Source organism: Pogona vitticeps, chromosome 6 (genome assembly GCF_051106095.1).
Source record: "Pogona vitticeps strain Pit_001003342236 chromosome 6, PviZW2.1, whole genome shotgun sequence".
Classification (NCBI taxonomy): Eukaryota; Metazoa; Chordata; class Lepidosauria; order Squamata; family Agamidae; genus Pogona; species Pogona vitticeps.
Window position 1 is genome coordinate 2,209,552 of NC_135788.1, and position 22,903 is coordinate 2,232,454.

The window sequence follows — 22,903 nt, forward strand, 5'->3', positions numbered from 1 at the left end:
ATGGCACCCTTCGTAATCGATGAAGACGGACGTTCAGTTTTGGGGTTGACCCAAAACGTTGGTGGTTTTCGTCCGTGGATGAAAAGAGACAGAAGGGCCTCCCTCAAGCAACAACTTGTGAAAGACACACATACACACCGCCAAAAAAGTATACCCTTCCTTTGATCTCCGATCCTGTCCTTTGCAACCCATCGTGACATTTCCAATTGCAAGTAAAAAAATAAATAAATCAATGAGCAGAAGCAAAATCCGGGCTTCTGCAACATTTTTATTGCAGGGAAGCCCGGGCAAGGTATGAGGGCTTAGGGTCCATTTTTGTCCTCCCTCCCCTCGCCCCCCCAAAAAAAACTCTGGCAGGCCACAACACAACCCACAACCTAGTACCTGAAAAAAACAAGGTTCTCAAAAGAGCTCCCAATAGTCACAGGTGCTTCTGGGGCATGATTTCTCCTTTAATCTCATTTCAGCCACAGTTTTTGACAAAAAGAGGCTTTTTCGGAAACACCGAAACCAGAGGTGACCAGCTGATGTCTGACTTTTTTTTTTTTGGAATTTCAGCTCCCTGAAACCAGCTGGTTGTTTCCAGTTAATAAAAGAAAACGGTGGACTTTTCAGGCCTGAAGCAGGCGGGAGGGGGGCGGAGGGGGGTTTACATTTAAACAGCACATCATATTTCAGGATGGGTGTGTGTGTGTGTTACAGCTCGCCATTTGGGGACCAAATGTTCCATTTCTTTATTCGTATTACAGCATTGCACAATTTAAAACGGTGGACGGATATGGAACGGGAAAAAGGGGGGGGGAATGAAAAACAAATCAACAGGTTAAGATAATTAGACTAGTTTTGGCCAGAAGTGGGCTACTCCAGGAGCATCATCTCAGCCGTCTGCTAGATATTCTTTTGTCCATGTGGTGGTAGTGGTGAGCATACATTGCACGCGCATGGGTGCTGCACGGATTGAACTTCTCCACAGTCACAGAAAGCTTGTCCTGCATCCGAGAAACAACCCCCCTTTTGCTTTTGACTGTAGCAAGCATTCTTCTTGGCCGCACCGTCTTCCTCTCTGCTTCCTTCCGCCCCTGTCTCTCTACCAGCCTCGGGTGGGCTTCCACGTCGCCACCACGCGGCCTCCGCTGTGGACGTAGTAGAGGGGGTGCATGGCGGCAGTGGCGCAGGCCTGTGGGGGACCCAGAGAGGTGGGGGTAAAAACAGCCAGTGGAGGAAGAAAAAGAGAGAGAATCAAAGAGAGAGAATGCAGCTGGGCAATCGGCACATGGGCAGAAACACTCCTCCCTTCCAGGATGCGTACAAACCAACCACACTTACATGATAAGGAACCAGCCGAAGGACGCTGCCCAAGGGGAATTTGGCAAAATCTAACTTCCCAGTGAGGGATTCGATCCTGCCGTGTTCCTGGGTCATTCCCACCAACCTGTAAGGCAAGAGAGGAACTCCGTTGTCTTCCACCGGGAATCTGTTTTGTGGAATTAAGTCGCCCTTCCTCATCCTTCCGCTGCCCCCACCACCAATTTCCCTCACTATGCAGCCAGCGCCAGTCCTGTGTTGTTGTAGGTATTTCAGTTGGTCCTCCTTCCGCCGGCGCGCAGAAAGAAGGACCAGGAGGGTTGTGTTCCGTCTGAGGGGATATACTTGACGCAAGTTGTCTAGTGTGTGATTTCCACCACATCTCACAACCTGTCACGGCGCACCCCTTCTTCTGCCCCACACCAAGGCACAAAGAAGCCTCACTCTTTCTATGCTTGTGGGGCAGGAAATCTAATTTTGAGGGAATGACAACTTCCAGAATCCCTCTGCCAGTGTGGGGGATACTGGGATCTGTAGTTCGAAGAAGGAATTTTTTGCAAGCCCCGCTCGCGCTCCCTTCTTCTCATCCCAGTTTCTTCCCTCTCTGAAAAATTACATTCCTTGAGTTTTTCACATTGTGCCTTATTTGTTCAATTAACAACCTGGTTGGTTTCTCTTTTTTTGCAGAAAGTAAACCTGGTTTGTTTGTGACTCTTGAGGCAAAACCTAGTTGCCACATCATCTCGTCTCAAGGGTCTTCACGTCTCCCCCTGAAAACTGGAGCTAATTAAGCACTAGATGTCTGTGCAAAAGTTGTTTTTGTCTATATATATATATTAAAGAAAAGGTGCCTCACAGTTTGCTCCAGCCGTTTCCTTAAATGCCCCCCCAAAATTCTGAGGGAAAGAAAATGTATGCATCCAGAAGAGGAATCCACAAAGATCCGTGGCATTAAGTGGAAGCTTCATTCCAAATTGGAACTCTCCTGAGCTTTCGAACCGACAGGCACAGCCCCCACGCACGCCTGCACGTACGAGCGCGCGGGCATACTCCCCGTTGGTTGTCACAAGCCGGCTTTGCTCACTTGAGCTCCGGATGACCTTCCACGAGAGCGTAGCCCGTCGGCAATTGGCCCAAACTGTGGAGGCTCAAGCCGGTCCAGCCGCAGTCCACTAGCAGCTGGTTGCGGTGCGGATAGTGGCCGATGACTCGTGTCAAAACCCGGACAGCCACGTCCTCCAGCTGGCAAGAGCCGATCATCATCTGCTGGACATCTGGGGAAGGGGGAAACGGGGACGGGTGGAAAAGTCAAGATGACAAAAAGGAACTTTTATTTTCCTCCCTTCTAGACATCTTAAGAAACAAGGTTAAAAAAAAAAAATAACAAGAGCCCAAGAACGCGCTGAATTGCAATCATGAAAACGGTCTTATTAACTAAATCAGCAGATTAACATCGCCGTTTGAAACGTGGGGGGTTGGAGTACTAAATTCTACCTTTTCTGAGCTTTGGACCACACCCAGGGGGGAGAGGGAGAGACCCACCTCCCACTCCCCTGGGGTCAGATGACCCCACTGCCCATCTACGATGGGTCCTGTTGAACGTTGTATCCCTGGAAGCCTTTCAGACGCCGGATGCGGCTTATATACCTGCTCCTCTAGGACAAGGTTACGAAGGCCGTTCCCCCCCCCATGCTTGCTCAACAGGGAGAATGCCTCTGAGCCTATGCAGAGTTCTTTCTCCTGCAGGACACTAGGTAGCCCAGCCAGTGGGGAGCAAGTAGGGTCACTCCGGTCCCCATCATCCAAAGGGAGGTCTACCTTGGGAGGGCGCGTCTCCTCCAGATTTACCACCCCTCCCACCGTCCGCTCCTCCTCCTTGACGTTGCAGGGGGTCACCCAAAGGGAGTCTCAGAAGTTTGCAAGGAGAAACCGTGTCGGCCGCTTTGCTATGGGGCTCCCTTCTGGGTGGAGGTGCGTCAGGCCCCCACCCTCCTGGCCTTCTGAAGGCACACGAAAACACTGGTTTTGAGAATCTTCTCCCGCTTGGATGAGGCTCTTCTTTGACCCTTTGATTGCTCAGCTGATGCAACGGCCGCCCCCATCTTGGGACCTGGCCTTGCACGGGGTTTGGGTATCTCTTTTCTTTTGACCATGTTTTTATTTGAGGCATACATTCTGTTCCAAGCCGCCCAGAGCAGCAGCCGACCCCCACCTAGCTGGGGTAGAAGACCCACCGGTCCATCGGCCGATGGATCGATGGATTCATAGATAGACGGAACAATAGATAGAACATTAGCCCGGCCCTTTTAAGGGCCGACTCTTCGGTTGGCCAAACCTTTAGGGGGATCCTGCAAACAGCCAGACCCTGGGCTTTGAAACCGAGGACATTTTCTTATCCTCTTGAATTGCTTGGAACCGTTTTATAATAAAGGAAGGGATGTTTTTTTTTAATCACCAGTATCTTGCCCCGAGATCTCTAAATATAAATAACTTAATGGACAAGAGAAATAAATACAGCCGGAGTGTGACTCTTCGTTGGCCCTGTCCTGAGCACAGCTGTCCTAAAAATCTTTTTGAGGAACCCCCTCCCGCCCACCCCTCTCAGGCCAATTCAACCCCCTCCAGGCTTCGTTCTTTCCTCCTCCCTGGGAATGTTAGGGAAGAATCTCTGGGTGGAGGGGAGACAGACACATGGAAAGTGTTAAGCGGGAGATGAAGCAGTAAATCTACATAAAATTATGCGGGGAAAGAACGCCGAGCCTGGTCCTCTTTTCCTCGTGGATTTTTCGAGCAAAACCCAGGTGGAATTTGGCATGCCTGCCTAACATTTTCCATGTGTCTTCCTTGATGGGAATCGTTTCCAGCCAGGCGGCAGCTCTCGAGGGTCTGGGTTGCATACAGGGGGGAGATGTTGTTGTTGTTTAGTCGTTAAGTCATGTCCGACTCTTCGTGACCCCATGGGCAAGAGCACGCCAGGCCCTCCTGTTTTCCACTGCCTCCCAGAGTTGGGTCAAAGTCATCTTGGTTGCTTCGATGACACTCTCCAACCATCTCGTCCTCTGTCGTCCCCTTCTCTCCTCTTGCCTTCACTCTTTCCCAACATCAGCGTTTTCTCCAGGGAGTCTTCTCTTCTCATGAGATGGCCAAAGTATTGCAGCTTCCACTTCAGGATCTGTCCCTCCACTGATTTCCTTCAGAATGGATAGGTTTGATCTCCTTGCAGTCCAGGGGACTCTCAAGAGTCTCCTCCAGCACCACAATTCAAAAGCATCAATTCTTCGGCGGTCAGCCTTCTTTATGGTCCAGCTCTCACTTCCCTACATCACTACAGGAAAAACCATAGCTTTGACTATGAGGACCTTTGTCGGCAAGGTGGTGTCTCTGCTTTTTAAGATGCTGTCTAGGTTTGTCATTGCTTTCCTCCCAAGAAGCAGGCATCTTTTAATTTCATGGCTGCTGTCACCATCTGCAGCGATCATAGAGCCCAAGAAACTAAAATCTCTCACTGCCTCCATATTTTCCCCTTCTATATGTCAGGAGGTGATGGGACCAGTGGCCATGATATCTTAGCTTTTTGGATGTTGAGATATATACACACACATATATACCTCAAGCCCACCATGCTTTCCCCAACCTGGCGCCCTCCAGGTGCCATGACCGCTGGGCATTCTGGACGTCGGGATGGTGCAAAGCTGTGAGGAACATACTGGGGTGTCCCACACCAGTCCCCCCTCCCCACTATGCCACAGTGTGGGAGAAGCCCTTACATGGATGCCATGCTAAATTTCTTGGTGGAAAGGGGCGGATTTGCAAACCAAGAAGAACCCAGGCGCCCGTCCCCTGGCACACAGGCCCTGCTCCGATGCCAGGGTCTCCAGGCTTACCGTAGAAAATGTAGTTCCCCGGGTGGACCTCGCCGAGCCGAGCCATCTCGGGCACAGGGTGGCTACAGGAGGGTGTGGAGCCGATGCTGCTCACCGGGCAGGTCATGCCAGCTTTCCGTAGCCTGGAAGAAAAAAAAAGACAGTCAGAGAGGACAAGAAAAGATCAGCTTCTTAGGAATCTGAGGTGCCCACGCTGGCTCTCCAAAAGGGCGTAAAGCACCCTTTCAATGATTCAAAGCAATTAGGCGTTCAAATAACTTGGCTGGCAAAGCAAAGCAAAACACAGTGTGCCCGCTGAAATGCTGGCCCTCAGCACTTAAAACACACTCTGGAGGGTTTACAATTCAATGATACAGGTTACGCATGGCCCCCGCTGCCCCCCCAGCAAGCTGGGGACTCCATGTACCCACCTCAGAAGGATGGGGGGCTGCGTCAAACTTGAACCAGGGACCTCAGACCCTCAGGATCAAACTCAAACTTGTGAGCAGAGTCTTGACTGCAAGACTGCAGTTGAACCCCTGAGGCCCAAAGGTTGCTCGCACCTAAGAAGTAACTTTATAAGTGTAGGTGACATGCACATTACCCAAAAGGTAACTATGGGGAGCTCTGTAACTAGTGGCTTCCAAGCTCTGCCGTAGCTGGGATAGGCTTTGGCCAGGTGAACTGGGAATAATGGAAGGAGAGTTCCTTTTTTGGGTGATGGTGACCAGAATTTCCCAGTTAGCACAGCCAGTGGCATTTGACCTGTTCGATCCTGGCACTTAAGAGTCGAAGAGACTGTGTGGAAGGAGTTACAAGTAATGTCGTTGCCTGTAACTAATTACCTTTTTCAGTGATGAGAGTGTAACAACATCCCAATTCAAATTATTGTCGTAAAGAGGATCCAAGTTACATTGGTTTAAATGGGTAATCTTGTGTAGTTATTTTCAAAAGTGGCTTAAGAGTACTTTAGACTGCACTTTTAGAAGAATTCTGACAAGCAATGTCCAAATATTTTGCCGTTAGGTTTCCTCATGGAGAAACTGGCAAAGTAACTAGCCGTATAACAAGTAAGGCAAAAAGTCATCCCTCCCCTAAATAATAGATACTCTTCAAGCAGCAAGGAACAGGAATTACTTTCATTTAAAAAGTAACTTTCCCAGCTTTGTGTTGACTCAAAAAAAATAATCCTCATCCTTATTTCATGTCTAAGGAACATTTAAATGTTGTCTTTTTAATGCTATAAGCTGCCTTGGGTTCGTTCAAAAGAGAAAGGCAGGTTAAATTTTTTTTTTTAAAAATAAATAAATAAATAAATTGTGGGAGGGCCTGATGGACAGCTGGCTTTCTCTGGAGTCGAAAGGGAGCATTCATTGAGTGGGGGAACCAGAGATTGAACATATTCCTTTTTTAAAGACGTCAGCGCTGGCTGGTGGATTCTGGGCACTGTAGTCCGAAAAGAAAAGAAAAAAAGGAAGATCTGGCACCAATGCCATGCAGACCAAGAGGAGGCACAGAATATAAAACAGATCCCCAGGAAGCTGATCTGATGATTCAGGACCAGGTTGGGAGGACTTTTACCCCAAGGATGGGGGTGCGGTGGGGGGGGGTGATTTCCAAGAACGGTCCTCCCGACGTGATTGCACAGGCAGAAAAATATGTGGGTGGATCAACACGTTTTAAGCATCCTTAGCCGTTCTCTCTTCAGCTCAAGGCCTGGAAAGCATCAGAGGGATGGCAGGCCCAGCAAGACAAGAGGCCATAAATAACGGAGGTCGCCCGGATGCCAAGCGCCAGCTTGCGAGGAGCTCTCAGCACCGCTGAGCCCGTGAGACCCTTTGGGGCAAATCCCACCAGATAAAACTGCATTACCCTGTCCTGTTCCTCATCTGTTTTACGGTCTCAAGTTTTCATTTTAGGAAGGAAAAAAAAAAACACCCCTTTCCCTTCCTGTCACTTGTGACTTTTCCCCTTAGGGGAAAAAAAAGAAAAGAAAAAGGAAAAATCAGAAGCTGCTGTATGGGCCCAAAGCACAGCAGAAAATCCCGGTCGGTCGAAAGCCATTCAAGGCCGTTTTTTTTCTGCTGATGTCGGGAGCACTTTTTAAAATGGTTCTTATTTGTGCTATGATTAACGGCCATTTAATATCTATTTGGACCCTTCCCGTCGGGGCCCAGGACAGCTCACAGAGCCTGCATCAACAGGGAGTGAAGAGTAACACATTGCAAAAACATGGAAAATTATAAATTATACATGCTTGATACGATGCAGGGACAAAGGTTCTCAACGTCTCAGAAACTGAGGACGGTGTGACTCAGAACAGCCTCGTCCTAGCTGAGGTCAATTCATGCTTAAAACATTTCCAGCTGTTGGCGCAAAAGTCACGTGACAGGAGCATCTGGTTCATAGCAGACCTCTCTGGGGAAAAACGGGTGAGCGAGAAGAATCCTAGCACAGTTCCCCCCCCCCCGAGTTGCTACATTTCTCTCTGCAGGGACTCTGCTAAAACTGTTAAAGGCTGGATCCATGGACATTTCGCTTTTTTGGGACTGCACCGTGAATCAATCAACCAGTGTGGATTTTGGGAACCGTAGTTCAGAAAAGTGAGTTTCCCAGGTTCTGGTGAGTCGGGCCAGGCAGACATGAGGACTGATTTCCCAATTTTTTTAAAAAATGCAGTTGGTATTTCTCTAAATCAATGTTTAGAAATGTTTTGTTTTGGATCACAGTTCCCATTAGACATATTGCCTGGTGGAGTTTGGGAATTGTAGTTCCCCCCCCCCAAAAAAAAAAGAGAGAGAGAGAGGAACCATTCCAAGTTCGAGCAACGAAGAGTCTCACGAAGTTTCAAAGCACCTTCTAATCAGGAATCCGTGCCCATGAAACAGCGCCGGCTTCCCCAGGCGCAACCGGGCGGTGGTGCTCCAAAGTTTATGCCAACTGAAAAGTGTTGGTCTTTCCTAAAAGATCAACACTATTTCACTTGGCATAAACTTTTGAGCCCAAGACTCCTGTTGGGTTTTTTTATTGTGAAGAAAAACACCGTTTATACCCCTCCACGCACACGGATGCCACCCCACAGCTCTGATGTTTAAAACCTAGCTCAATTCCTCGGACAGCTTGGGTCGCATTTGCCCTTGAAAATGGACCAGCCGTTTGCCCTTTGGGACCCCCCCCCCGTTGCCAACTCCCACCCCACCCCACTCGGCACCTTCCTGAATCTAGCCTGGCCCTCAAGGGGGGGGAATGGGGGAGAGAAGCGGGCATCTTTCAAGGGAACATCTGGCAGGCATCCCTTCCCGGAGAGGGATCTGGCCCCCAGCAGCCAGAGAAAGACCGAGGCTCCCCCACGTACCCAACCGACAGGACTAAGAACCACGCTGATGTGGGGTTTTTTGGGCCTCTGTAGAAAAAGCCCCGTTCACTTCTCTGGCACGTTCTGGCTTGAACTGGGAGGAAAAGTCCTCCACCCATCCTCCTTTCCTCCGATGGACCCATATAGGCCTGGTCGAACCCCACATGGGTGCGTGTGTGTCCTGCGCAGCCACGATGCACAAGCCCAGGGCTCTCCATTCATTCAAAAATCACGGAAACCCATCTTTCTCCTGAAAAAGAGAGATCTTTCCAATGATGGTGGGTTACACTTGTATATTTGAGTCCTTCTCTTTCCTGATGGGAATAATGCCTCATTCCCCCCACCCCCCTTTCCCAACAGGAGCAGCTCACACACAAACACAGACAGACAAAACCCAGACCCTGAGTTTTTTTCCAGTCAAAAGGCCATAAATGCAAATTTCTAGCTTGCTTTTATTGGGGGGGCAGGAGAGAAAAATGCTACCGGGCTTCCTGTGTTGATCTCCAGGTGGGAGGGCAAACATATTCCTGCTCGGAAGAAGAAAGAGACGGAAGAAAGAGACGCCTGGGTCCTCAGGTGAGCCCTCCCCCCCCCCGCCCCTGGCCTTTGATGTCCCCCCCTCTTCAAAGAGGGTCAAAGTCCCCTGCCCGTCCGTGTTGCAGCCCCCCCCCCAGTGCCCTCCTCTCTCAGGGCTCATAAAAAGGCTTCACACCCTGGACCATAAACAACAAGGAGGCTGGCGGACGGGGGGGGGGGGGCTTTGTTTTATTTTCTCACAGGAAACCCAATTGTGGGCTAGTCGTGTGCAGGGTGTGCCTGTTGCATTCATCTCAGAGCTTAGAAAAATCTTTCCTTTTTGGGGGGGAGGGACTACAACTCTCAGAATCCACCCGCCAGCGCTGGATTCTTAAATATCTAAGACTGAAAACAGCAAGTGTCCAAATGCTGGGAAAGGATCAAACACATTAAAAGACAATAAACCAGCCACACTAAAAAAAATTCGTTCAAAGCAATAAAGTAAAGCAATCCATCAAAAAAAATTACACTCAGGCAGCATTCAGGGAAAGCCTGCCTGAAGAGAAAGGTCTTTTTGCCTGCTTGCAGAAGGAGAGCAAAGATGGGCCAGGCTAGCCTCCAGTGGGAGGGAGTTCCACAGTCTTAAGAGCACCAGATCTGACTCCTTTAAATAAGAATTACAAAGACGGGGCCAGGCAAACTTTTTGAAATAAAAGACAAGAACCCTGTGCCACTGGGGGGGGGGGGGTTCATTACCAGGAGATATAGGATCAATCGCCCCATCCTAAGGGCCTTATGGGATTCTGCAGGTGTTGGGGAGCAGCTCTGCAATGTTGGACGGAGTTAGAGAACACCCCCTCTCAGGAGCAGTCTATTTCTAAGCAGGGAGAAGGCCAGCAGCCTGAAACAGGAGCAAGCCAGAGTCTTGTCTTTTACCCTCCCAGATGCAGTTTCTGTCCAGGGCAGGCAGCCAGAGGTTGGATTTGGGGTAGGGTGGGGGCTGATCCAGCAGTCAGGGAAACATGTTCAAGCAGGGAAGTGGGTTTCTTTAAAATGTATTTACTCTTTATTTTAAAAAAAATTATTCCGCCTTTCTCCTTAGAAAGAACCAAAAGGTGGGTTCTTTTTAAAAAGATTTCCTAAAGAGCAGTGTTTTTTTAAAATTTTAGTATTATTTAAGAGCAAGAAGAAACAAATAAAAGAACACGCTGACTATACCGGGCAGGTCAGTAGACTCGCTGCCGTTTGCGAATTTAACACCGGGGTCTACTCCCAAATCTTCCTTTCTCTCTTATTGAGAGCAAATTTGCCCTGTATCCAGTCAAGAGGCCCTCCTTCGCTTTTTGTTCTGGCCAGGCTCTTGCTGCTATGGAGAACTCAGATCAGATGAGCAAGCAAGAAACCCATTTAAGGATCCTCAGTCCTCTGTTTTCACTCCCCTCCTCTTTTAAGTCAAATACACCCCTTTTGCTTCAGAGAAGAACGGAAAGCGCTAAAGGTAGATTCTTTGCTCTCCCTCTTATTTTTAAATCCTCCCTCTGTTTTGGAAACAACAAGAAGCAAAGCCATGTTGCTCAGAGGAAAGACCCACCCGGGCTCTTTTCCGTCGCCTCGCCCCCACCCTGCTCCCAAGTTCGAGTTCCCATCTGGCTTGGCCTCCGGCTGACATCAAAGTGGGGGATTAAAGTCTGGAAAGTATTTCATCCCCTCTTCACCAGGCTCCCTCTCTCTCCCCTCCCGAGGTCTTCCTCTCCCCTCGTTCTCTCTTTCTGCCCCACCCAACTTCGTGCCACTTCCTGTCCTGTTTGCAACTAATCTGTCAACCGAAGAAACATCTGATCTTTTATTTTTATTTATTTTATTTATTTAATTTATACCCCGCCTATCTGGTCGGTGAGGACCACTCTTTCTCTCTCTTGCCCACAAACACACACACACACACACACACACACACACACAGAAAGACACAGAAATTCTCTCTCCCTCTACCCCCATGGGGCACAAGGGGGCTCTAATCCTAGCCTGCTGCTGCCCCCTTGTGGCTAGCTGGGAGAAAACATGCAAAGATGGCTCTTGAAACAGAAGATTGGAGGGGGGGAACCGCCTGCCATCCCCAGCCACGGTTTTGCAGAGATGTAGTCGGGTATCGATTAAATATCAACAACCTCAGATATGCGGATGATGCCAACCTGGTGGCAGAAAGTGAGAAGGAATTAAGGAACCTCTTAATGAGGGTGAAAGAGGAGAGCACAAAAAATTGTCTGAAGCTCAACAACAAAAAAGCTAAGATCATGGCCACTGGTCCCGTCACCTCCTGGGAAATAGAAGGGGAAGATATGGAGGCAGTGACAGATTTTACTTTCTTGGGCTCCATGATCACTGCAGATGGTGACAGCAGCCACGGAATTAAAAGACGCCACGGGGAGGGGACGCCATCGGCGGTTTCGCACACTTACTTGTTCACAAACTCCAGAGTCTGCACAGCGGTGGCCCAAGCCACCGACTGGATTTCGGACACCCCGTGGGCGCTGTATGAATTGCCGCAGTGGGCGTAGACGCCGGCCAGCTCCGTCGGCCCGTCGGCGATCAACTTCGCCAGCTCGAGAGCGGCCGGGTCGTGGTGCCTCAGGCCGGCTGGAAGGAAGCACAAGAAAAAAAAGGCACAGTTGCGGTGTGTGTGTGTGTATTGGGAGCATGGCACATGCTTGTCTTGCCACAAGGGATGTCGAAGGCAAAACGAGGCAGTGGGAGATGCTGAGTACAACAGATTCAGGCGTGACCCCCCTCAGCTACCGCCCAGACTGTTGTGAGGACAGCGTGGGTGCGGATGGAGCCATCCAGAAGCTCCTTGAGGAAAAGCAGGATATAAGGGCCAAGACTGGAGAAATAAACAAACACAACCCTTCTTAGTTCGTGCCTAAAGCATGTGCCAACAGGCTTGCAAAATGTGTACTTTGTCCTATAACATGGATTTAATGCTAAAATACACATTTGTTGTTGAGTCGTTAAGTCGTGTCGGGCTCTTCATGACCCCACGGACCAGCGCACGCCAGGCCCTCCTGTCTTCAAAATAGACATAGTGACTTATAAAAAGTTATTTTTTTTCTGGAATGAAAAAGCTACATTTTTGTGGCAACATGGGAGAAAGTCGCCTCGCTGGTGCCATGAATACTGTTTTCTAAATGGTTACCTTTTCAGGGTCCCTTACAAACGTTTTGAAGGACTATATCAAGTTCTGCTGGTTCTCTTGTAATTTCTAAAATCTGTTTCTTTTAAAATGAATCATCATCATCATCATCACATGTCGTCAAGTCAGTTCTGGCTTAGGGTGACTCTTTCCAAGATTTTCTAGATAGAGAGAAGTGTTTTACCCCTTCCCTTCCTCTAGGGGCGCTGTGGGACAGTGCAGCTGGCCCAAGGCCACCCAGGCTGGCTGAACTCACACAGACGGGAATCGAACTACCAGCCAGAGACCTCACTCACTGAGCGATCCAATTAGCTTCCTCCAAACAAGTGAATAAGCGATGTGCAACAAGGTTAGTAATGTAATCTTTTGATTTTCCAACAAGGTATCGTATTTTTCCATGTATAAGACTATACTTTTGTCTAAAATCTTAGACTAAAAATTGAGGGTCATCTTATACACGGAAGATGAGGAGAGAACAAAAACAAGTGGAGGGAAAAGCAGGGATCAAAGCAATCCTGCAGTGCTTTCATCCCTTTCCCCCTACACTTGTTAAGCCCCATTTAGATTTCTTAATTTTGGATTAGAAAAAGTGGGGGGCGTCTTATACATGGAAAAATACGGTATTTTGTAAGAATGTTTTAAATACCATAATGAACAAAGGACGTTGCAAATCCTTTTCCCAGCTTGCTATCAAATGCATTATTTTATGTTCAAAGATGCACTGAACATAGACGTCACCTCGGCCGTTTTCACAGTCGATCTTCAGCCAGACTTTCCAGCGCTTGCCATGTCCCAAAGGCCGTCTCTTCAGGAGGGCCAGGGCGTCGGGGCTGTCCACTAACACATGGAAGGCCTCTAGCCGCTCAGCGAGGGTGGCGCACTCTTCCACCTTGTCAAAAGGTAGCGGGTAAGCGTACAGGATGTCGTCAAAGCCGCCGTCGGCAAAAAAACGGGCCTCGGCCAAGGTGGACACCACGATCCCCCGGCGTGTGCCTCCGGTCATGAGGTCCCCACCTTCCCTGTACAAAAGAGGAGTCAAGGAGAATCAAAGGGAATCAAAACTTTGGGAATCAAAGTTTGCAACAGCTGTGACCTCTGGGTCCTCCAGGCAAAATGAATGCAACCACACAACTCAGTGAAAGCATTTGGTATCTGTTGCTATGTCTCCCTTTGCATTTAATTTGCAATTTGCGCCTCCTGGTGTTGGTTCTGCACGACTCTTCTGCCCTTTCCTTTAATGTTATCGACTACTGCGTTTTTATCTGTGCTGTAAATGGCCCATGCATTCATGGGATCGTATATAGTTGTTGTGGGTTTTTCCGGGCTGTTGGTATATAAATCGAAGCAATGAGCACAAACCCCAGAATGGCTTCGGATGGAGCCACACCGCCAGATGGCAGATCAACCTGTTACGAATCGGGTCATGTAAAGAAGACACACTCTGTTAAGAACCAGAACAGTCCACGCGAGATCACGCGTGGTCTGGAGCAAGGGCGCTTGCCAGTCTATGCCAACTTTCAGGTTGGCTCAGTTAGGGAAGAAAAATAAAAAGGGGACGGTACCAACCCATGAAACAAAAGGACAGGAATCCTGACGAGGCGGTCACTCCTTGTTTGGACTACAGTTCCCAGAATCCTCCACCCAGTCACTGCCCATGCTGCCTGGGGTGGGGGTGGGGGCAGAAATTCTGTGATTCAGCTTACACTGAAAAATAAATGTTTCTCACCTCTGCCCACCCTCCAGTTTTCTGCGGCTACACAGAAAGTTTGGTGGCCCTTCTTAGGAATACCTTCTGCCTCTCTCTCGCAGTCCTAGTCATGGGTTCAAACAGGCCCCTTGTATTTTTTTTTTTAAAGGAAAAAGCAGCTGGGGGAGTGTGTGCATCGGCTGATCCTGAAAGTGTCCCTGATTCCAAACAGAAGATGGCTTCTTCCCATTTGCCCCCTTGCTCCTGGGGAGTGCTCGCTGGACCCCTGGCGCCCATTCAGGCACAGGCTCCCAAGACTGATGCCCTCCTCCTCCCCCCCCAACAGCTGCTTCCTGGCAGAATAAGAACAGCTCGTGTGAGCAGTCTATTCAGGAACCATGGACAGTATGATGTGTAATTTGACCCTAAAAGCAATAAGGAGGGTTGTGCCTGAAGCTCTGAAGAAGAGGTGGCTCAGAAAAAGTCCCTTTGCAAGGAGTGGAGGTGGGTGGGTTGAGAAATCCTGTTAGTGGCTCCGACCGCAGTGGTCCTGGGACTTGTTTCTTTAAAAGACCGTCTCACAGGTGCAGATGCACTGTTCTGGGCAGTTTCAACAGAAGGTTAAAACATATCTTAAATAAACAAAACAAGCAGTAAAATGAAAACACCAACATAAAAACCAAAGGTAAACGGAGACCATTTCGCCAGGAATAGCAGGACAGGAGGCAAACGGTCAACCAGGGTCGGAGTGAAAGGCCTCCCTGAAAAGCCAGGTCTTGAGTTGCTTCCTAAAAGTCCCCAGGGAGGGTGTCAGGTGTAGCTCCTCCGGGAGCTGGTTCCATAAGGCTGAAGCCACCACGGAGAAGGCCCTGCTTCTTGAGGAAGACTTCCGGGCCTCCCTCGCGGTGGCGATGTGGAGGAGCCGAGCCTGGGAGGATCCGGTGGGTCGGGCAGATGGCACGGTTCCGACTTCAAACCAAACTTCAACAACATACACATTCCAACACCTCGGGACCAAATGCTCATCCTCGTCTTAGAACGAAAGAGCTAGAGGAGTGAAACTGAGCAGGCAGGTAAAACTCCAGCTGAAGGTTAAAACAAAACAAAACACCATAAAAGCGGCATGCCCCAAAACCTCACGGAGAGAAGAAAAGGTGCACAATTGTGATCGCTGCTAAAAAGAGGGTCTTGTGCCACTCACAGGGTCTTGTGGGTTTTCATGTGAGGCCTCAGGGTTATGCCCAGGTCTCGGCAACGCTCCTCCATGCGCTCCGCGTTCCTTTTCGCCACATCGAGGTCCACCATGAAGGCCGGGCTGGGCAGCTCTTCCACGCAGCGTCCGGCCCACATCTGAGAAGATAGTAGTCGTTAGTAGGTTTATTTTATTGTGTTTTATTACTCGTGTAAGCCGCCCCGAGTAGACTCTGTCTAGAGGGGCGGGGTATAAGTTCAATAAAAGTAAAGTAAAGTAAAAGAAGAGGGAAAAAAATATGGAACCAGGCCAACCGTGGAGGGGAGAGTTGCTCTTGAAGACTCCAAATTGAATTCCTGGCACAATTAAACACTGTGACGGGACTTCCTCGGGACAATGAAATCTCCCTGCAGAGAGCTGGGCTCCACAACTCACCCCCCCAGCTAAGGATGCTCAGAGTCCGACACACCTGGGCAACCCCTGTCTTGCCGGGAGGAAGAGGAGGGAAAAGATCATGGTCTGAGAAATCCTGGGAAGATGACGCCACTCGGAGCAGAGTATTCTCTACTGGGGGGACCCTAGACAGCTTCCAACGGTGAAGGAGGCAAAGATATGGAAGCGGCTTTGCCACCCAACCAGCAAGCCAAATCCCTGCTCATTGACGGAAACTCAAGGGGAGATGATGGAGCGCTCTTGCGAACATCTCACGTACCTTAAACCTCGATTAGGATTGCTGCAAGCTGAGAGCAACTGGAAAGCATGCAACCCCAACAATTGTGAGCCCCCACCTTTTGCTTTTGGGTCTGCCCAGCGCCGGAACATGGGCCCCGTGAACCGTTTCTCTGAATTTGGTCCCTGGATGAATGGGGTCCCCCCCCCCCCCGTCTCTTGAGTTGGGCTTTCAAAGCACGAATGGAGGACTCAAGTCACTGGAATGGCTGTCATGTTTTTAATTGAAGGTTTTTAATTTCAATTTTAGATAGTTGTGGATCTAGATTGTTTTTGCAAATTGTTTTTGATTTTAACTGTATTTGTTTTTAGTGTGCTTGTTTTAATTGAATTGTTTTAATGGATGTTGGAAGCCGCCCAGAGAATCTGGCAGAGGGTGGGCGGCATACAAGTTGAAGGGATAAATAAAAATAAATAAATACGTCAGACTTAAGTTGCACCGAGGGACGTGGTGGCGCTGTGGGCTAAACCGCAGAAGCCTGTGCTGCAGGGTCAGAAGACCAAGTAGTTGTAAGATTGAATCCACGCAACGGAGTGAGCGCCCGTCGCTTGTCCCAGCTCCCGCCAACCTAGCGGTTCGAAAGCATGCAAAAATGCAAGTACAGTGGTGCCTCGTACAACGAGTGCCCCGTTTAACGATGAATTCGCATAGCAATGGCATTTTTGCCATCGCTTTTGCGATCGTATAACGATGTTGCCTATGGGGAAAAATCGCTTTGCGATGTTTTCCCCATAGGCACCATTTCCCCCCAGCTGAGCGGTGGGAGCCTCCGAAGGAGTGCTCCCGCAGCTCAGTTGGGGGAAAATGCCTGCGGTGGCCTCGGAAGGACCCTTCTGAAGGGTCCTTCCGAGGCCACCGCTGGGATTCCCCTTCCCCGCGGCCGGCTTCCCCGGCCATGGTCGGACTCTCAGGAGTCCGACCATGCATGGGGTAGCCTGCCGCGGGTCGGATCCAAGCCGCGGGGAGAGGGTGGGGGGATCCGGATGGATCCCACCACCCTCCCCCCGCGGCCTGAGGAGGGTGGGAGCCATGGCCGGACCCCCGCGGCCTGAGGAGGGTGGGTGGCATGGCCGGACTCTTTGGCAGCCACCGCGGCTCCGATCCGATCTGAGCCGCGGTGCCTGCCAAGGAGTCCGGCTATGCCTCCCACCCACCACCCACCTCCTGCGGCTTGAGAAGGGTGGGAGGCATGGCCGGACTCCTCGGCAGGCACCGCGGCTCCGATCCGATCTGAGCCGCGGTGCCTGCCAAGGAGTCCGGCTATGCCTCCCACCCACCACCCACCTCCTGCGGCTTGAGAAGGGTGGGAGGCATGGCCGGACTCCTCGGCAGGCACCGCGGCTCCGATCCGATCTGAGCCGCGGTGCCTGCCAAGGAGTCCGGCTATGCCTCCCACCCACCACCCACCTCCTGCGGCTTGAGAAGGGTGGGAGGCATGGCCGGACTCCTCGGCAGGCACCGCGGCTCCGATCCGATCTGAGCCGCGGTGCCTGCCAAGGAGTCCGGCTATGCCTCCCACCCACCACCCACCTCCTGCGGCTTGAGAAGGGTGGGAGGCATGGCCGGACTCCTCGGCAGGCACCGCGGCTCCGATCCGATCTGAGCCGCGGTGCCTGCCAAGGAGTCCGGCTATGCCTCCCACCCACCACCCACCTCCTGCGGCTTGAGAAGGGTGGGAGGCATGGCCGGACTCCTCGGCAGGCACCGCGGCTCCGATCCGATCTGAGCCGCGGTGCCTGCCAAGGAGTCCGGCTATGCCTCCCACCCACCACCCACCTCCTGCGGCTTGAGAAGGGTGGGAGGCATGGCCGGACTCCTCGGCAGGCACCGCGGCTCCGATCCGATCTGAGCCGCGGTGCCTGCCAAGGAGTCCGGCTATGCCTCCCACCCACCACCCACCTCCTGCGGCTTGAGAAGGGTGGGAGGCATGGCCGGACTCCTCGGCAGGCACCGCGGCTCCGATCCGATCTGAGCCGCGGTGCCTGCCAAGGAGTCCGGCTATGCCTCCCACCCACCACCCACCTCCTGCGGCTTGAGAAGGGTGGGAGGCATGGCCGACTGTGCTTGCAGCAGCGGAAGAGGTGCCCGGTGGAGGAGAAGGCAGGAGCTGATCTGTCATTTCTCCTCCACCGGGCACCTCTTCCGCTGCTGCAAGCAACTTCGGGGCAGCCCTTTGGGAGGAGCCGGGCTGCTCCGAAGAAAGGCAGAAGCCCATCCGATCTCCCCCCCCTCCACGCCGGGCAGCTTCTCCCGCTGCTCCCGATGGTTGGGAGGGGAGATCGGATGGGCTTCTCCCTTTCTTCTCCACAGCCCGGCTCCTCCCAAAGGGCTGCCCCGAAGTTGCTTGCAGCAGCGGAGGAGGTGCCCGGTGGAGGAGAAATGACAGATCGGCTCCTGCCTTCTCCTCCACCGGGCACCTCTTCCGCTGCTGCAAGCACAGTCGGGGCAGCCCTTTGGGAGAAGCCAGGTCGTGGGGGAGAAGGCAGGAGCCGATGCCGTCTTCCCCCCCTCCCCCGAGGCTTCTCCCAAAGGGCTGCGCCCGATAGTGGGGGAGAAAACCGGATAATCCGTTCCTATTGGAACGGATTATCCGGTTTTCAATGCATCTCTATGGGAAAACACGTTTCACTTAACGATGTTTTCCCATAGCAATGTTTTTTTTTGAACCAATTAACCTCGCTATGCGAGGCACCACTGTAGATTAATAGGGACCACCTCGGTGGGAAGGTAACAGCGTTCCGTGTCTAAGTCGCACTGGCCATGTGACCACGGAAGATTGTCTTCGGACAAAATGCTGGCTCTATGGCTTGGAAACGGGGATGAGCATCGCCCCCTAGAGTCGAACACGACTGGACAAAAATTGTCAAGGGGAACCTTTACCTTTTTACCTAAGTTGCACCCATCATTGGACTCTGACTCGACTCATCCCCCCCCCAATGATTCAGACTCAACTCAGAACCCACCCACCCACCCTCTTTTTTCCGGGTGGAAAAACTTGTTTTTACTAGGGACTTGGCACTAAAGGCTCAGACACGGACTTGGGGTGTGTGTGTGTCAAACCTTCCTTCAATGCCAAGCAAAAATTTATTTATTTACTCTGGGGTTTTGAAACTAGTTAATACGACTGACAGTCTGGTGGCCTCTTAAAGACTCACAGCTTTTATTATTTATTTTTTATTTTATTTATTTTTTGGACTTATATACCGTCCCATAGCGCTACAAGCACTCTCCGGGCGGTTTACAATTTTAATTATACAGGCTACACATTGCCCCCCCAGCAAGCTGGGTACTCATTTTACCGACCTCGGAAGGATGGAAGGCTGAGTCAGCCTTGAGCTGGCTACCTGGGATTTGAACCCCAGGTCCTGAGCACAGTTTTAGCTGCAGTACAACGTTTTAACCACTGCGCCACATAACCTTTACCCACTTCCTCCAACGCAACCGGACAGGCTGAGGACAGGGTCTGAAGTCCACCAAAGTTCAGGCCGAATGGAAACTGGTTCGTCCTTAAGGTGCCGCAAGAATTTTCAAACAAGGAACCTGTTTAGTCCGCACGAGTATATGCCTATATAAAATATGTATTAAAAAATGAAATAAAAACCAAAAGCATGGTGGCATTGAGTGGGTAGCCATGGAATAGGACAGGCTTCTACAGGCTAGAATGCCTTTGGTTTTTATTTCATTTTATTTCCTCAATAGACAATGTTTTTGTTGCTTCTAACAAGGCCACCTTCCCTCTCCAGAAAATGCTGGTTCATGATTTGATTGCTTGGCCATTTTTATGCCTCTCGGCTCATTTCATGAGGAGTTGGTGTGGTTTGGTTGCGCTATGGTATTATGCTGTTGCCTGTTTTTGGTCTTGGTCGGTTTTGCTAAAACCCGAGGATCTTTGGACCATCAGCACAGGATCTGCCTGTGGCAGGATAAACAATAGGTTAAACAAATCAAGCAATAAGGGAGCAACACGAGGTTATATAGAACCATAGAAATACGTTCAACCCTTTGCTTAAGGCAAGAATCCAAATCCAAGCAGATCTGATGGAGGGTCATCCCATTTTCTCTTGAAGGCCTCCAGAGTTGGAGCGCTCACCACCTCCCCTTGAGGTCATAGGTCCCCTTGTCGTACTGCTCTAACAGTTAAGAAGTTTTTCCTGATATTCAACCGAAATCTGGCTTCCTGCAGCTTGAGCCCATTGTTGCGTGTCCTGCACTTGGGGATGATGGAGAACAGATCCTGCACCTCCTCTGTAGGTCTACCTTTCCAAGTATTTGAAAAGTGCTCTCCTCTCTCCCCTCCGTCTTTGCAAGGCTAAACATGCTCCAGTTCTTTCTGCCTTTCCTCCCAGGGCTTGGTTTCCAGTCCCCTGATCATCCTTGCTGACCTCTTCTGAACTTGCTCCAGTTGGTCAGCATCCTTCTTCAATGGTGGTGTCCAGAATTGGAGACAGTCTTCTAGATGAGATCTAACCAGTACTGAATAGAGGGGAACTAGTACCTCGCAGGATTTGGAGACTGTACTTCTGTTAATGCAGCCTAAAATTACATTGGCCTTTGCTGCAACCACATCACACAGTTGGCTCATATTCAGCTTGGGTTTCATGCTTACACCAGAGAAAAAGAAGGAATGGTGATCAGCCAGCAAAGCAGTATGGCAGACATGCCAGTTTTGTGCACTGTGGTTTAGCTGCCTGCTTAATACATAATAATCATGTGCTGTCGAGGTCTTCCAGGTAGAAGATACTCAGCCGTGGTTTCCCCCTTCCCTTCTTCTCCTGCTACTTCTGGGACGGTGCAGTTGGCCCAAGGCCACCCAGACTGGCTCTTCTCCCTGGAGGCAAAATGGGGATTCAAACCCCTGACCTCTGGTCCAAAGCCAGATGCTCAAACTCACCGAGCGTTGCCAAAAAGGAAGGCCAAAGGAGATGCTGATTTCCACATGTTAGTTTACCTGCTCAAACACAACAGGGAACCAGGAAGAGAGTGATCTTACTTGATTGGGGGAGATGCTGTCCAGGTGCTGGTCACTGGCTCAGGGGCCACATCAGGATCGCTGTTCTCCCCCTTTGCATCGGATGGCCCATTTAGGCAGGGCAGTCCTCTGTTTAAGGGGTTTAGTTGCCCATCCTGTTTGCAAAGGGCTGCCCTATCCATGTCTGGTTGAGACAGACCGGATTTGTTGTTTAGTCGTTTAGTCGTGTCTGTCTCTTCGTGACCCCCATGGACCAGAGCACGCCAGGACCTCCTGTCTTCCATGGCCTCCCGGAGTTGGGTCAAATTCATGTTGGTCACTTCAGTAACCCTGTTCAGCCATCTCGTCCTCTGTTGTCCCCTTCTCCTCCTGCCTTCACACTTTCCCAACATCAGGGTCTTTTCCAAGGAGTCTTCTCTTCTCATGAGATGACCAAAGGATTGGAGCCTCAGCTTCAGGATCTGTCCTTCCAATGAGCACTCAGGGTTGATTTCCTTCAGAATGGATAGGTTTGTTCTCCTTGCAGTCCAGGGGACTCTCAAGAGCCTCCTCCAGCACCACAATTCAAAAGCATCAGTTCTTCAGTGGTCAGCCTTCTTTATGGTCCAGTTGATTTCCCCTAAATGAGGACAGGCGGTTGGCTCCGTCTTACAACTCCCCATCTGTGCATTCGGAGGGGGGAAAAGCCAACATCTTAAGGCAGAAAAGAAACACCTACCTCTTAACACAGTTGCTCTCCTGCCGTTCCAGATCCTCCCGGGCCTCCGGGTCAGAGTCCAGATCTGAAACACAAGAGAGATCACTTGAGGTTTGGCAGGGAGTGAGTTCCTCCGCCTGGGAAGTGGAGCGAAACTTTCCACCTGGGAGTTGGCCAAACCAGCTGGTCTCAACAGGCTGCAGTCAACCGGGTGCCTGGCCTTGCAAAAAGGTCCTGGAATTATAAAGCATGCTAAAAAAAATCCAGATTTTTCCCCCTGCACCCATGGAAGGAGGGATCTACCGGGAGATTTTGCAATCTGTCCTTTCCTCTGCTTCCTTGGGTGAAAAGTGGGGAGGCCAGCACCAAGAGGGTCCCCCCTTCGGTCCGGCTCAGTGGAGGAGGCCGCAAGGGGAACAAAAAGCCGTTCTTCCAAAACAATCGCCTTCTGCATTTACTGTTTAAGCCGCTCAGCGGCCTGAGAGCAAAAAACGTGCAACTGTGCAAACAACTGCAGCCTTCAAGAAAAGGGTGAAATGGGAGCAAAATCCTTTCCACCAACAGACTGAGCCAGCAGGGCAGACCTTTGCACCCGGGAACCAGCTGGAAAGCAAGGCAGAGAAGCCGGTCATCCAAGATCTGAGCCTTGGAGCTAAAAAGGACCTGGGTGCAGGCGCTTCTATGGCTACAAAAAAAAAAAAAAACACTTTTAATCAGCAGGAAAACCAGACTTTTTACAGATGCAAAATGCCAAAGATTTCTCCGCCTCCCCCTCTGCTTAGAAAGTTGCCAACTTCCCCGACCAGAGCTGCTCCTATGCCACACAGTCTAAGGCGTGTGGAACTACCCGCCACTAGCAGCCTCCAAGGGTCACACACACCCCCGTCTTTAGCCCACCCACCAAGGCTTCTCCATGCCTTCCCCAAGACGGGCTGCTCCGCGCAGACCGGCCACGAAGGAGTTAAAGGGTCCGTGGGCGGAGCTTTCAGAGCAAAGCGAGCCAGCCTTGGCAATGGAATCTCGCCCGCCCGCTCAACGTCCCCGCCCGCTCCCGGGAGGAGAACCACAAAGGCCGTCCTGGTCGGCTAGAGCGAGCGCATGCGCCGGCTATCCCGTTCGTCTCTGCGGTGGCGGACTCGCCCGCGCTCCGTTCTAACCCGACCCGATATCGTCCCCCCCGCCTGCAGCGCCACCTGTGGGTCGGAGTGGAATTGCAAGGTCCCGTTCTCCTCCCAAAGTCAGAGGGGGGGAAAAAAGGGGGGGGAGGAGAGAGCCCTCCGGCCCCGGGTTAATAAAAATAAAAATAAAGGAGGGAGGTTTCTTTTCTGCAAGACAGAGAGGGGAAAATTATTTGGACGTGCTTTTGCCATAAGAAAAAAAAAACTATTTTGTAACCTCTGGC

At 50.9% G+C, this 22,903-nt stretch overlaps 1 protein-coding gene across 3 annotated transcripts; it reads right to left on the reverse strand.

Annotated features, from left to right (window-relative positions):
* Window positions 1–709: 709 nt before the first annotated feature.
* LOC110091501 (D-serine dehydratase) lies at window positions 710–22,570 on the reverse strand. 3 transcript variants are annotated; one of them, XM_020815651.3, is made up of 9 exons: window positions 22,403–22,559; window positions 21,523–21,586; window positions 15,115–15,263; window positions 12,965–13,245; window positions 11,496–11,673; window positions 5,190–5,311; window positions 2,390–2,579; window positions 1,327–1,432; window positions 710–1,177 (listed from the first exon to the last, which is right to left on the reverse strand). In XM_020815651.3, exons 3-9 carry the CDS (start codon window positions 15,261–15,263, stop codon window positions 1,088–1,090), a joined length of 1,116 nt encoding a protein of 371 aa, XP_020671310.3. In that variant the 5' UTR covers window positions 21,523–21,586; window positions 22,403–22,559; the 3' UTR covers window positions 710–1,087. The 3 variants fall into 3 exon arrangements, with proteins under 3 accessions (XP_020671310.3, XP_078234528.1, XP_072858871.2); XM_078378402.1 differs by lacking the exon at window positions 22,403–22,559 and adding an exon at window positions 22,086–22,393; XM_073002770.2 differs by lacking the exon at window positions 710–1,177 and having other exon boundaries at window positions 2,340–2,579; window positions 22,403–22,570.
* Between the last annotated feature and the right edge of the window lie 333 nt (window positions 22,571–22,903).